General features: G+C 51.2%; 1 protein-coding gene across 3 annotated transcripts in view; it reads left to right on the forward strand.

The window, feature by feature from the left end:
* The first annotated feature begins 2,579 nt into the window (after window positions 1-2,579).
* FCHSD2 (FCH and double SH3 domains 2) overlaps window positions 2,580-14,531 on the forward strand; it is a 137,684-nt gene continuing 125,732 nt past the window's right edge. The window contains exons 1-2 of one of the 3 annotated variants that reach the window (XM_084494711.1): window positions 2,580-2,734; window positions 5,720-5,817. In XM_084494711.1, the coding sequence (XP_084350837.1) occupies window positions 2,714-2,734; window positions 5,720-5,817 (119 nt within the window). In that variant the 5' untranslated portion in view covers window positions 2,580-2,713. The remainder of the gene's footprint in view (window positions 2,735-5,719; window positions 5,818-14,531) is intronic. The other 2 variants (XM_084494709.1, XM_084494710.1) reach the window with 2 other exon arrangements.

The raw sequence follows: 14,531 nt of genomic DNA on the forward strand, positions 1-14,531 counted from the left end.
TAGCCCTTTTCCCACTGTGCACCCCTTGCAATCCCCCCCTGCACCTCCTTTGCAGCCCCATGCACCCCACAATTACACCCCCTGCACCCCCATGTGCCCCCCCACGCACCCCTCTTTATACCTCCCCTAAACTCTGCACCCCCACGTGCACCCCATTAACACCCCCCCACCCCATATGCACCCCCACATCCCCATGTGCACCCCATTTACACCCCTGCACCCCCATGTTCACCCTATTTACACCGCCTGCATTCCCACGTGCACCCCATTTCTACCCCATACCCCATGTGCACCCTGTGTACCCCATTTACACCCCTATGTGCACCCCATTTACACTCTCCACACCATTTATTCGCCATGTGCACCCCATTTCTACCCCCCACCCCAAACGGACCCCACATGGACCCCATGTGCACCCTACGTGAACCTCCCCACGCAATTTACCCCCCCACATCCCATGTGCACCCCATGCGCACCCCCCAGCCCCATTTACACCCCATGTACACCCCATTTACACCCCCGCACCTCCACTTGCACCCTATGTGCACCCCTCGATCCCATTTACACCCCACACCCCATTTACACCCCCACACCCCTATGTGCACCCCATTTACACCCTCCACCCCATTTCTACCCCCCTACCCCACATGGACCCCACACGGACCCCAGTTACACCCCCATCCCATTTACACCCCATGTACACCCCCATTTACACCCCCCACACCCCATGTGCACCCCATTTCTCCCCCCTACATCCCCATGTGCACCCCACGTGCCCCCCATTTTCCCACCATACCCCAATACACCCCATGTGCACCCCATTTACACCCCCCACACCCCGTGTGCACCCCATTTCTCCCCCCTACATCCCCTTTACACCCCATATGCACCCCATTTACACCCCATGTTCACCCCATACCCCATATGCACCCCATTTACACCTCCTACCCTCTTTACACCCCATGTGTACCCCATATATACCCCCCCAACCCATGTACACCCCTTTTACACCCCATACACCCCATGTGCACCCCATTTCTCCCCCCTACATCCCCTTTTACACCCCATGTGAACCCCACTTATACTCCCCACACCCCATATGCACCCCATTTTCACCCCCAAACCCATTTACACCCCGTGCGCACCGCATTTACACCCCCGCACCCCACATACACCCCATTTCCACCCCAATTGCACCCCATGCACACCCCATTTCTCCCCCCTACATCCCCATTTCCACCCCTACATCCCCATTCACCCCCCACGCCCCCCATTTATTCCCCGCACCCCAATACACCCCATGTGCACCCCATTTCTCCCCTGTACATCCCCATTTCCACCCCATGTGCACCCCATTCACCCCTCACACACCCCATACGCACCCCATTTACCCCCCTACATCCCCATTTCCACCCCATTTCTACCCCTACATCCCCATTCACCCCCCACGCGCCCCATTTATCCCCCACACCCTAATACACCCCATTTCTACCCCCTATATCCCCCGTTTTACCCCATATGCACCCCATTTACACCCCCCACCCCATATACACCCCATTTCTCCCCCGTACATCCCCATTTACACCCCACATGCACCTCATTCACCCCCAGGCACCCCATGTGCACCCCATTTCTCCTTCCTACATCCCCAGTTACACCCCATGTGCACCCCATACCCCAATACACCCCATGTGCACCCCATTTACACCCCCTCACCCCATATACACCCCATTTCTCCCCCATACATCCCCATTTACTCCCCATGTGCACCCCATTTACCCCCCACACCCCAATACACCCCATGTACACCCCATTTCCACCCCAATTACACCCCACGCGCACCCCATTTCTCCCCCCTACATCCCCATTTCCACCCCATTTCCACCCCTACATCCCCATTCACCCCCCATACCCCCCATTTATCCCCCGCACCCCAATACAACCCCTTTCTACCCCCTATATCCCCAGTTACACCCCATGTGCACCCCATTTCCACCCCCCACACCCCATGTGCACCCCATTTCTACCCCCCTATATCCCCATTTACACCCCCCACCCCATATACATTCTATTTCTCCCCCTACATCCCCCTTTCCACCCCCTTTCCACCCCATTTCCACCCCTACACCCCCATTCACCCCCCCCCCATTTACCCCATTCACCCCCCACGCTCCCCCCACGTGCTCCCTTACTCCCCCTTACAAGCCACGCCCCCTCCCTTAACCCCACCCCTCCCCCTTAACCCCACCCCCTCCCCCTTAACCCCACCCCCTCCCCCTTAACCCCACCCCCTCCCCCTTAACCCCACCCCCTCCCCCTTAACCCCACCCCCTCCCCTTAACCCCACCCCCTCCCCTTAACCCCACCCCCTCCCCTTAACCCCACCCCCTCCCTATAAACCCCGCCCCTAACCCCGCCCACCCCCCTTAACCCCTCCCCTCTCCCCTCCCCTCAGCGCCCCCTAGCGGCCGCTCCCCCCCCCTCCCACCCCTCCCTCCCCTCATGGCTCCTCCCCCCCCCCCTCCCCGTTCTATGGTGGCCGCTCCAGGCCGGAGGCCGCCGCCCCCCCCCCCCCTCCCCTCGGAGCCTTCCTCCACCTCCTCCTCCTCCTCCTCCTCCTCCTCCTCCTGCTGCTGCCGCTGCCGCTGCTGCTGCCGGCGGGGGGGGGGGGGGCGGCGGCGGCGGGCTGGATGCGCAGCCCCCGCGCACCAACATGCAGCCCCCGCCGAGGAAGGTGAGGGGCTGAGGGGGGGGGATTTGGGGTTTTGGGGGGAATTTGGGAGGATTTGGGGTTTGGGGGGGGTTTGGGGTTTGGGGGGGGTTTGGGGGTTGGGGGGGGGTTGGGGTTTGGGGGGGGTTTGCGGGGTTTTGGGGCTGACGGGGGGATTTGGGGTTGAGGGGGGGAATTGAGGGGATTTGGGGTTTGAGGAGGGGTTTGGGGCTGAGGAGGGGATTTGGGGGGTTTTGGGGTTTGGGGGGGGTTTGGGGCTGAGGAGGGGATTTGGGGGGTTTTGGGGCTGAGGGGGGTTTGGGGGGGATTTGGGGTTTGAGGGGGGGTTTGCGGCTGAGGGGGGGGGGTTGGGGTTTGAGGGGATTTGGGGGGGTTTGGGGCTGAGGGAGGGTTTTGGGGTTTGAGGAGGGTTTGGGGGTTTGAGGGGGGTTTTGGGGCTGAGGAGGGGATTTAGGGCTGAGGGGGGGACTTAAGGGGATTTGGGGTTTGAGGGGCGGGGTTGGGGCTGAGGAGGAGATTTGGGGGGATTTGGGGTTTGAGGGGGGTTTTGGGGCTGGAGGGGGTTTGGGGCTGAGGAGGGGACTTGAGGGGTTTTGGGGCTGAGGGGGAGATTTGAGAGGATTTGGGGTTTTGGGGGGGTTTGGGGCTGAAGGGGAGACTTGAGGGGTTTTGGGGCTGAGGAGGGGCTTTTGGGGCTGAAGGGGGAGGATTTGGGGCTGAGGAGGGGGGTTTGGTGGGTTTTGGGGTTTGAGGGGCAGACTTAAGGGGTTTGGGGGTTTGAGGAGGGATTTGGGGGGGATTTGGGGGTTTTGGGGCTGAAGGGGAGACTTGAGGAGTTTTGGGGTTTGAGGGGGAGACTTGAGGGGATTTGGGGCTGAGGAAGGGGTTTTGGGGCTCGGGGGGGACTTGAGGGGATTTGGGGTTGAAGGCGGGGTTGGGGCTGAGGAGGGGGATTTGGGGGTGTTTGGGGTTTTTGGGGGAGTTAGGGGGTGATGAGGGTTTGGGGTTGGGTTTCCTTAGGGTTTGGTCCTGGGTAGGTTTTGGGGCTGGGTTTGTTTTTGGGGGGGTCCTGGGTAGGTTTAGGGGACAGTGGGGGTGTGTGGGGTTTGGGGCTGGGTTCAATTTGGGGGTTTTGGGTGGAGTGTGTGTGTGGGGGGTAATAGGGCTGACTGGGATTTGGGGCTGTGTTTCAATAGGGTTGGGGTCTTGGGCAGGTGTATGGGGGTTCCTGGGCTGACTGGGATTTGGGGCTGTGTTTAGGGCTTGGGGGGGACGGGGTCTGGCTGCATTTTAGGGCTGCGTTTGGGCATGGAGGGGAGATCCTAAATGGGATCCTATATGGGATTGGGGACCAGCGGTGCTGACTGCATTTTGGGGCTGCGTTTGGATGAGGGCTGGTGGGGCGTATATAGGGTCTGGCTGCGATATGGGGCACAAGGATGGGGTCTGTGGCTATGGGATCTCACAGGCTGGGAGATTTAAGGGATGAGGGGGGGTCAGCAATGAATTGGGGCCGCAGTGGGGTGGGCGAGGAGAGGAGGGGGCGGTGGCCTGCAAAGGGTGGGGGGGGACAAGAGAGGGGTCTGCGGCAGCGGGGAGATCCCCCCCGGCCATATTAGGGTCCGGGTGGCGAGGATGAGGGTGAGCAGGGGTGGCCATAAACCTGTAGGGTTTGTGGGATGGGAGCAAACCCCAAAAGGTGGCGGCAGCAGGGGAGGGTTTTCCGCCCGCCGCAGCGTGCGGGGTTGGGGGTGGTTTGCTTTTTGGGGGATCGGCGAGGGGGGGAGGTGTCGATTTGGGGTTTTTGGGGGTGGCTGGGGACCCGAGCTGCGTGCGGGTGCTGATATAGGGGGACGGAGCGCTTTGGGATCGAGCTGCTGGGGACAGAGGGGGAGCCAGAGACAGCGAGCAGGGTATGGGGTTGGGAGCCACTAGGAGGGGGTGGGGGGGCGGTTTTAGGATTTTGGGATCCGTGCCTTTGGTCCTCATTGTCATATTGCCCCATTTGGGGCTGCGGCGGGGTGGGCTCCCCCGTTTTTTGGTGCGATTTCCCCCGGTTTTGTGTCGTCCCCTCCCTGTTTTTTGTTGTTTCGCGGTGCAGTGGCAGGGGGCTGGCTGCCGGGGAATCGTCGGAGCCGAGGAGGTTTTTTTTCCTGGCTTTTAGGATCTCGATTTCCTTTTCCTCCCCCTATTTGGGGAAGGGGAAGGGGGTTTGGGGTCCTCCTGCCCCCATTACCGTCACCGCGAGGCGTTCCCGACCTCCCCGATGCGCAGGGGCTGCGGCGATGCCTCCAAGCCAGCAGGAGGATCCCCTGTCATCACCGAGGGGTTTTAATGCCCAAATCTCCTTTTTTTTAATAAAAAAAAGAGAGCAAACAGCCCCGTGGGGCCGTTCTGAACCCAAATCCTTCCTGATACCTGCCAGGAGGTGCCGGGCTGATGGGATTTGGGGTTTTAATGAGCACAAAATTGCAGCAGGACCACAGCCTCTCTGTGAAGGGTTATTTGGATGCAGCGTTGAGAAATGCGGTGATTTTTGGGCTGCCTTTAAAGGAAATTCTTTAAATATCTTTTTTTTTGAAATCTTAATTAATTTTAAAATTGTTTAACTTGCTCCTAAGCACTAAACATACACACGCCGTCGATTTTCCCCCCCTGTAGCCCAGATATTTTATTTTTTCCAAGCTTTTTTTGTTCTAAAAACCCATCGGGCACTCCTCCTCCTGGCATCTTTCAGAATAAAACGGCATTTTCGTTAATTTTGGGGCCGAAGCGTGAGGTTCCTGCGGGGTGTGAGCCCTCTCAGGTGGCAGCGTGCGTTGAATTCAGCCTCTTTTCACCCTTAATTCTTCGCTCTGTGCCTTAGTTTTGCCCCGAAACGTGCAATTTCAAAATAAATGAGGGAAATCGTATCTTAATGGGGAAAAAAAAATATGATTTAAACTCCACGGAAGATTCATATGGTTTGTTGTTTCGTTGTTTTCTCAGGTGAAAGTCACACAAGAGCTAAAAAACATCCAGGTCGAGCAGATGACAAAGCTTCAGGCCAAGCACCAGGCAGAATGTGAGCTCCTCGAGGACGTCAGGTAAGGCTGCAGAGAACCGCGACCGAAATTCCCTTTAAGATCCAGCTTTTTTGGAAGAAGGCTGGAGTTACAAAACTTCAGGAACTGACGATGGAATTTCCTCTTTGGATTTCCTGCTTTGAGGCTGTTAAAGTTTTTGACACAGCTGGAAATTATAACTGCAGCTAACACAATGCAAACACTTTTTTTTTTTTTTTTCCTCTTCGCTTCAATGGGGGAAATGTTTTTTTTTTTTTTTAAAGAAGTCACAAATAACACAGAAAAAGCACTTTTTTTTTTTTCAGCAGTGCTTCTCTGTGTAATAGACTTTGATTTACTGCCCGTAAGAGGCTGTTACAATTATTACGGATGCATTAAAACCACTGATGATTTACATCTTGCTAGAAAGAGCTTTGAACAGCACTTTTAAATAGATAGATTAAAAAAAAAGCCTTTTTTTTTTTTTTTAATACCAGAAACTTGCAAGATATTTGCATTTATGATTTAAAACTCGGTGCAATAGGGGAAAATCTGCATTACGTCAACGGCGTCGTGTTATTAGTTTTTTATTATTCATGTTAACTAATGTGATTTGCTTCTCTTTAACTCCAAACTTTGTCTTTAATGAAATAGGGTGGTAGTGGCTACCCAGCATTAGGTGGAGGATTAATGATTGTGTTTGGAGAGGATCAAATTGTAGAAATTTTGGGGTTTTCTGTCAAGTATTGGGTCGTGGGGCTGCTGCTGCCCTTCTCTTTTTGGCAGCGTGTCTCCCACCCGTTAATTAAATCAGATTTTGATCAGATTTTGTGCCTTATATTGCCATCTAAAATGCAAATGTGGCCGCTCTGAGAGCTGGCGTGCTGTTTGTCTCGCTGTCACGACACCCTCTCCTAATAAATCAGAGGGACAAGGCTCTTCCCTCCCCTGTTTGCCTGCAGTGGATATCAAAACCCTTTTTTTTTTTTTTTTTTTTTTTTTTTTGCAGGGGAAAGATCCCAGCCTTCATCTCCTGAGATCAAAATAATCATCTGTGCAGTGTTTTACCAGCAAATGCTGAGTAATAACTAACAGATCTAAGGAATTTCTCCCCCCCCGGATAGGAGATTATTTTTAGATGATTAGGGCCGGGTCCTGTTACTCTACTCAAGGTTTTGTTAGCGTTTCCTATCCTTCAGGTGCTCATAATCACTGCAGCTGAAAGCTGCCCTGAACCTGTGGGTATAAAAAGAGGAGAACGTGAAAACGCTGCCTTTAAAATATTTGGCTTTAATGCGACTTGATTTCTGATGTTAATTTGTGGATTGAGCCGTGGGGTTGGAATATTTCATTCATTGATGTGCTCACGAAACGTCCGTAGTCTCTGCTTGGTGTTTCAGCCTGTGTTTGCAGAAGCACTGTGTGGTTTTAAGGGATTGAAGCACTCCTTAAACGTGGCGTGATGCGATAGGAGGTGGCAGCTCCGTCGTGTCCACGGTTCCTTCGGATAGCAGGTGGCGGAGCGCGAGAAAACGGGGGAATTGTGGCTTAAAAACGACGGCTGGGAGGAAAAAAAAAAGGATCTGAGGTTGTGGTGCTGGGGCCTTTTCCATTTGAAGACAGCTGAGGAGGGTTTTGAGGATGATGTGACGTTGGTCTGTGCGTGTCACCGGTGGGAGAAGCTTGGTTGCAGCTTGCTGAAAGCACCCTACCGCTATCCCAAAGTCTTAAATTTCACCCAAATCCTGCTTTTTTACCAAAACTTGAGGGATTTGGGGTCCTTTTGCAGCCCCGTTTGAGCTTTCAAGCGCGGGCAGGGCACAGCCTCGTGCTGGTTTGTGCTGCTCTGAGCTCCGCTCAGCTGCTGGAGCGGCACCGGGAAGCTTTGCATGCATGGTTTGCAAGCTGGTGATTACAAATTCATATTTCCAAATGTGAGCTTGCTACAAATAATTATTGTATATATTAGCCTCTAAACGGAGGCGTTGAAATCGTGTACACATTATTTATAAACCCGAGTGTCTGTCTGGGCTTTAACGCTCTTCATTACATTTTTTTAATATCGTTTCGGGCCGGTTTTGTACAAAACCTCAAATATTCTGTCCTGAAGACGAGATGCGAGGGAAAAGATCAGAAAGTTCCCTGATGAGTTCCAGCAAAAGACGTCCATTGTCTGGCGGAGCAGGAGCTGGATGACTTCTGGCAATGCCCCAGATCATAAACATACTTTTCATTCCAGCAGCTTTGATATTTTATTTTATTTTTTTTATGCAAAGCTCAGCGCCGGTTTAAATGGTTGTGGTTGGAAGGCTTAAAGAGCCCCTTTTGGAGGGGATGAAGGCTGAGCTGCTGGTTGTTCCAAACGGGGTTCCTTCTTCAGGTGGAACTGGATTTTTCTCCGCAGATGCTTCACCTCCTGGAGGGCTGCGCATCCCCCAAACCGAGGTGTTTCATTCAATCTAAAATCCATCTTCTTTTCCAGTGATAACGCAGCGTTTTGCACGCCGAGGATGTAGCTTCGGGTCACGCAGGCTGGGAAGAAGAGGCAGAGTATTTTGCTTGTGGAAATCACACCTACGATTGGCAAAGCAGGTAGCTGGGTTCAAAGCATCCCGGGGTGCTGGACAACCTTGGGCACAGCCTAAAATTCTCAGATTCTGAGAAAATTTGCATCATCCACGGCAGTCCCCCGAACTGCGTTGTGTTTTGACAAGACTCTTGTGCGAAACGGGTTTAAAAATACCTTCCTGTGTTTATAACCTCGGCGTGGCTCTGCGCTGTGTTTCTTCGTGCTCGGTGCCGGGGAGAATTCGTGGAACGAGGGCTTCAGGATGCTTTCGGGATCCTTGGCTCGGCTTTAGGCATGGCGTGTGTTTATCTTCTCGAGCTCCCTGCAGCCAGCACCGCCTTTCACGTGGTGGATCCGCGCTGGCGTGACTAGAAAAAGATCGTCCTTCTGCAGCCGTGATGGAGAAAGGTGCTTTTTTCCCCCCAAAAAAAGGTCAACCTAAGCTTTCTCGCTGCAAAACGGGCATCCTTTGAAGCTGCTCCATGGCTGGAAGGACTTCTTTGGTCTGTCCACCCCTAGCTTCTTCTAGGGAGCAAGTTCATCTCCTTTCCAAAGGCCAACTGGGCTGTGAATGGCTGAATTTCTCCAAGGTGTTGGCACTTTTCCTATATTTTATGCTGGCTTCAGACGTTGCGTTATTTAATTGGTAAATGTAAAGATCTCCACGTGATCCACGCTTGGGTTTGGGATTTCTGTGAGGTCCGTGCGTGCTGCAGGCTCCACAAACTTGGTAGGTGATGCTTGCTTCACCTTGGACGTCATCCCAAGGCCTGGCTTCCAGAAGAACTCCTCGAACCTCTGCAGTTTTTGATATTACGTTCTCAAAAAGTCTTTTTTTTTTTGTCTTCTTTCCTTGCTTTCAAGCTTTGCCAGCGAACACGAGGCTGTGGTTACGTGGCAGTTTTAATCCGCTCTAACGTCTGGGCTGCTGCTGAAGGGCTGGCTCTGCTCCCCACCTTTTTTTTGCTGTCGCCCTGTAGGATCACAGGGATTCTCATTCTGGGTGAGCCGTGTGGATTCGGGATTCCACCCCCTTGCAAACACACCTTTCCCAGTTTTCGTCCCCAAAATGGGACTGCTTGTAGGTAAATCCATCCCCTGGTGCTGCTGGCTGCGTGGCTCCGTGAGCATTTTTGCTAGCGGGAGAGAAATGAGTGGCTGGGGAACCAAATTTAATTCTTCCTCAGCTTCAGCTAGATGCCTGGTGCAGAAGCACTTGCCAAAATCATAGGCTCGTGATCTTTGCGTGTCCCAGAGATGCTTGCAAATACGTTCAGGTGCTGCCTATTCCTTCCACTCTTCTGTCCTCATGGTTCCTCCCTCCTTAATTTCTCTTCTCATCATCCAGTCCAGCATCTATCCTCTACATTCATTCATCTTTTTTGGGGTAAAGCCACCTTCTTCTCTAAATTTCCCTGTCCCTTGCCTTCATGCAGTGTGTGCTCTCCTCCAAAGGTCTGCCCTCTGAAGGTCGATCCCTCCTTCCAACCAGACAACTTATTTTGTTGGTTTTCTCCCCTGTTACTTTCTTTTACCCAGTTCTGATTGTGAATTTTAATTACTTCTTGGCTGTCACATCTGTTTCCAAGGGGGATTTTATTTGTGCTCCCGGTACGAGGACGGCACTTGGACACCTCTAACATCACTTCCACACCTCTAACATCTTGTCTCGCCTCTGCCCTAACAAGCCTGGGTGAACAGGATGGATTTAAGGAAAAAAAATATACACAAAAAAGGCAAAAACAAAGAAAAAAAACACAAACCAAAACGTGAATGAATGTGTGCCTGCAGCTAGCTCGCTGGTGCTAGTCGGAACGTGTCCTTTCCTGGACCGAGTTAGGCTCTCCCTAGCCCAGCTGCGTGTGACCTTTTGCTGTGAATATACTTTGTACTCGCCCGTGGAATTTGCCTGAGCTCCTGGAATCGTGCTGACTGCAGCAGTAGGTTCCTGATAAGGTTTATGGCAACGCTCACTGGAGGAGAAACCAGCCCCGGTTCCAGTTTTAAACACGACGGATCAGAGATTTGTCAGCCCTGGTTGCCTTGAAGTCTCGTCTCAGTGCAGGAGGTGCTGCAGGAGGAGAAGGAACTGGAAAAAGAGCTGGAAAATAACCTGTATTTGTATGTATGGACACTAATACATACTAGGATCCGCTCAGAGATCCTGAAAAGTTAGGAGAGCTTTCCTTTTTTTTCCCTTTTCCTGCCCCGAGGCGAGGTGGTGGTGAGGAGCTCACCTCGTCCTGTGCTTCCTGCTCCCCAGCTGCAGGGAATGCAATTTGCTCACAGCCTTCAACCCCATCCTGGGCTCCAGAGCAGGTTTGCCTCTGGCTAGGGGGGATCTGATAAAACCCTTTTCTAAATTCCCGTTCAAAACTTCCTCGCTGCAATGGCTGGGAGGCTTTTTCATAAAGATGCCCTCTTTTTTTTCCCCTTCGTACTGCTCAGAAACTCATCCTTCGCCGTCACCTTTCCTTTCTCCTCCAAGGTTGCTTGCTCCATCCAGCAGACCTGACGTCCGTGGTGTTATTTAACGAGGAGCAGGGCAGCTCTGTGTGCCAACAGCTTCTCCTTGCTGCACCTCCACAAAGCAGAGAACAGCAGAGGTACGAGGAAAACTCAAGAACACAGTACAGAAAATATTATATTAGTTTTAATTTGACTCGCTTGGAAAGGTTTTCCTTGCACAACCACTAGATCTAGAGGATCTAGAAGCTTATTTTTTTTTTTTAATTTCTTTAAATCCTGCAATTTTCTTCAGAGTTGAATGGATTTCTTTCCTCTCAGGGTGATCTTTCTCACCACTAGTGCCTGTTGCAGTACTGTCAGGGTTTTTCTCCTCCTCTCTCCGAGCTCTCTTAATTAGTTGAAGACAGGCGGCATAATTCTTCGCCGGAGTACTCGTGCGGCAGAAATTTCAGCTTTTTTTTTTCCCCTCCAAAGCTGGTGGTTGTTGCTTCTGAATAATATTCCAGTTCAAGATGCCACAGGATCTGCGGTCTGGGCACGTTACCTGTAATTAGGCAGTTATTTAATGAGATCCTCGCATTCTTGACGGAATTAAAAAAATCTGGTGCTGTTTTGACTGGAGCTGTTTGAGGGAAGCTTGGAATGCATTTAAAAAAAATATAAAAATGTTGCCTACTGGGTGTGGAAGTCCAAGTTTTGAGTAAAAAAAATAAGTTTCAGTATAAACATAGCCACAGTGTAAGGATTCAAGCCTATTTTGGCACAGTGAAATTGAGAAATGGACCACACTCCCTCTTTTTTTTTTTTTTAATCCCTGGCGTATAAAACGTAATGGATCTCCTGTTTCGATATTTCTAAGTAGCTTCAGAGTTTTTTGGTGAGCTGCTGGAGGTTTGTTTTAAATGTCCTTTGTATTTTTTATAGCAGAAGCAGCGATTTCAGAGAGCACCGATGCGCTTCTTACTCGTGTCAAGAAGAAAAATTAATATTTTTCCCCACTTCTTGGCTTTAAGGCTCGCATATGAATGAGCTCTGGTTTAGGGACGCGGTGCCAACGCTCGCTCTGGAAGCCTGAATTTCAGGGCTCGTTTCTTTACGGGCTTTCAGGAGCACTCCAGCCTTTAGGACGTGTTTGCCTTGGAAGATAATAAAAAGAGGATTCTGCTGCTGGTACAATGCACGGCTTGTTTGCTAGGCGCTGCGCTGTCAGTTTGGACTGAACGCCTCCTTTTTTTCGGAGGGATTTCTTCACCTTTCAGGGGTGGGGGTGGTGTTTTTCCTGCTGGATTTTACCCCGGTATCGTTCCCAGCAGGGTTTTCCTTGGCAGAGCCCCGGAGAAGCAGCGGTGGCGAGCTGGTGGTGTGACCGTGCAAGGAGGAGCTGACGCTCAACCAAGCTACCTGGCTGTCTCAGAATATGGCACAGGCAATTTAAAGGAACCCCAAACCCTTCCTGGGACCCGTTGGACCAAATCCTATAAGCAGGGCTTTTCCCTTCGAGGGTCTGGGTGGTTTTAATCCCAGCCCCTACCTCCGAAACCCCACGTGGAAGGGGAACGGGAGGCGTCCAGGACATCCCACAAACGTCACGGCACTGGGAAGAGGAAGGGCATTCTGATCATTCCAGACACAATCAGCGTAGCCTGCCTTAATTCCCTACGCTCTTCTGTCGTGTTTGTTTCATCTCGTTTGGTGGGAAAAAGGTGAATTTGGCAGCTTTCGCATCCTCTGCCGGTGGCGCTTCGAGCGGTTTTTGCAGACGGGGCTTTCAGCCTCCCAGCTAAACCTGCACGGAGGCTTCGTAAACGGTGCCTGCAAGGTCAGCCTGAATATCTCCAGAGAAGGATATTATATCTATATTATTATTATATGATAATATATTTTTATATAATAATAATATAGAAAGATGCCTCTGTCCTAAGGGGCTTGCATGGTAAGAAGGGGATAGCCGTCGCTCCCTCTGAAGTGGTTATATTTTAACCAAAAGGTCTAACCGGGCTCCGCCTGCATCTCATCTCACGAAAGCTGCCTCGAATTGTGTGAAATTTCCTTTTTAACATTTGGATTTGACGCGGCTCCAGGAACTCGGGATCAAAAGGGAGCGGCCGGTCCCGTCTCCCGTCGGGACTTGAAATCCTTTGTGCCTGGCGAGGGCGAGCGAGTGGGAAGCTTGTCCTGACAGCTGAGGGAAGCGGTGTTATCAGATCGCACCTCCCCTGCTCGTGGTGGAGGTGAAAGCAGAGAATTTTGGGGGGCAGAGGCTACGGGAGGGTGGTTATCTGACTGCAGCATCGCCGGGCACCCCTTCCCGGCTGCTCCCTGAGGTCAGCTGCTGCTCCTGGGGGGCTTTTTGCCTTATGTTGTGGCTGTCAGTTCAGTTTTCTGATGACTAAGACAAAAAAAAATAACAAAAAATTCTATATATTAAAGTCAGGGAGCTTATTTAATCTTCCAGGTCTTTCATTCTGTATAAAAGCACACACAAAAAGGTTGCCCTGTGCCCATATTCGTAAAAATGTGCTGTAAAACCCCATCAGCTTCAGCACGAACCGAAGCAATTCCAGGCTGGGTGCTCCCAATGAATTACAGTTTTATAATAGCTCCAAGTAGTGGGGTTTCGTGCGTGTGCTTTATTAGGTTTTAGAGTTTTAGCAACAGCTTGCTAAATGAATCAGAGAGTGCATTAAGTTAGTCTTTTGATTGAATTAATGCTGGTACGAGTTCAGTTGTATTACTTCAGAAATAAATGCAATTTTGCCATTTAATGCTTGAGAAAACTAACTAAAACTCTATTGAAATCTATTTTTTTTCCCTGCGTGCTGCAGTAAACGCGGATGCTACCCCTAGATTTGCCCAAATTCCTGATGTTTGGAGCCGTTCCTTGTCAGAGCGTTGTGAGTTGGGTGAAAAATTCCTCGCCCCACGTCTGGGTGGGTGCCGTCAGGCATTCAGAGAACCCAGACAAGCCACGATTTTTCCTGAGGGTATGACACTCTGAGATGATCCCAGATCAAAGGTACCATTAAAGGTGTTTAAATAGCAGAATGAATGAACTTTTATTCTCTGGGAGATGTTCTTGGCGGTGTTAGGGATGGCTGGAAACTTGAGGAATTACTCCAAACTCTTTTTTAAGGAAGAAATGCTTTTGGTTTTAATTCTGGAAGTTAGAAAGACAGAAATGAAGGCCTTATTTTTTATTTATTTTTTTTTAAATTGAACCCAAATTGTGCCCCGGGTGCCTGTCCTGTCTTTCAATCACGACTTTGGGTGGTTGTTTCTCATCAGCCCCATGTGATCCAGGTGGACTAAATCAGATGGCAGGTAAATCTAGCTGCCTGGGAACACCTGGCTTAAAAACAAGTCCTGCTTCTGATTTTTATCTCTATATTCTCCCTCCTCTACCGTTCTTCCCTGTGTTTTTAGCCCACGGAGCTGTGTGAGAGGCACAGCACGCAGGCAGAGCGTTCACACTTCCTATACGAGATCTGCTGCGGCGTTGGCATCCCCCAGCTCTATAAACACACAGTTTATAGACCCAGAAACACCACTTTTACCGAATTCACCCCCAATATTCAGTTCCATCCAAAGTAGAAGGAAGAATGAACAAATGGAGCACTAGCACGCGGTGATAAGCTCTTGGTAATTTATTATCCTGGCAATCCCAGAGCACACGGATGCTCTTCGAAACCAGCCGTGCCTCCAGGTATCTCCCCAGCAG

The sequence above is a fragment of the Aythya ferina genome (genome assembly GCF_964211825.1).
Source record: "Aythya ferina genome assembly, chromosome: 1".
In the NCBI taxonomy this organism is placed as follows: domain Eukaryota; kingdom Metazoa; phylum Chordata; class Aves; order Anseriformes; family Anatidae; genus Aythya; species Aythya ferina.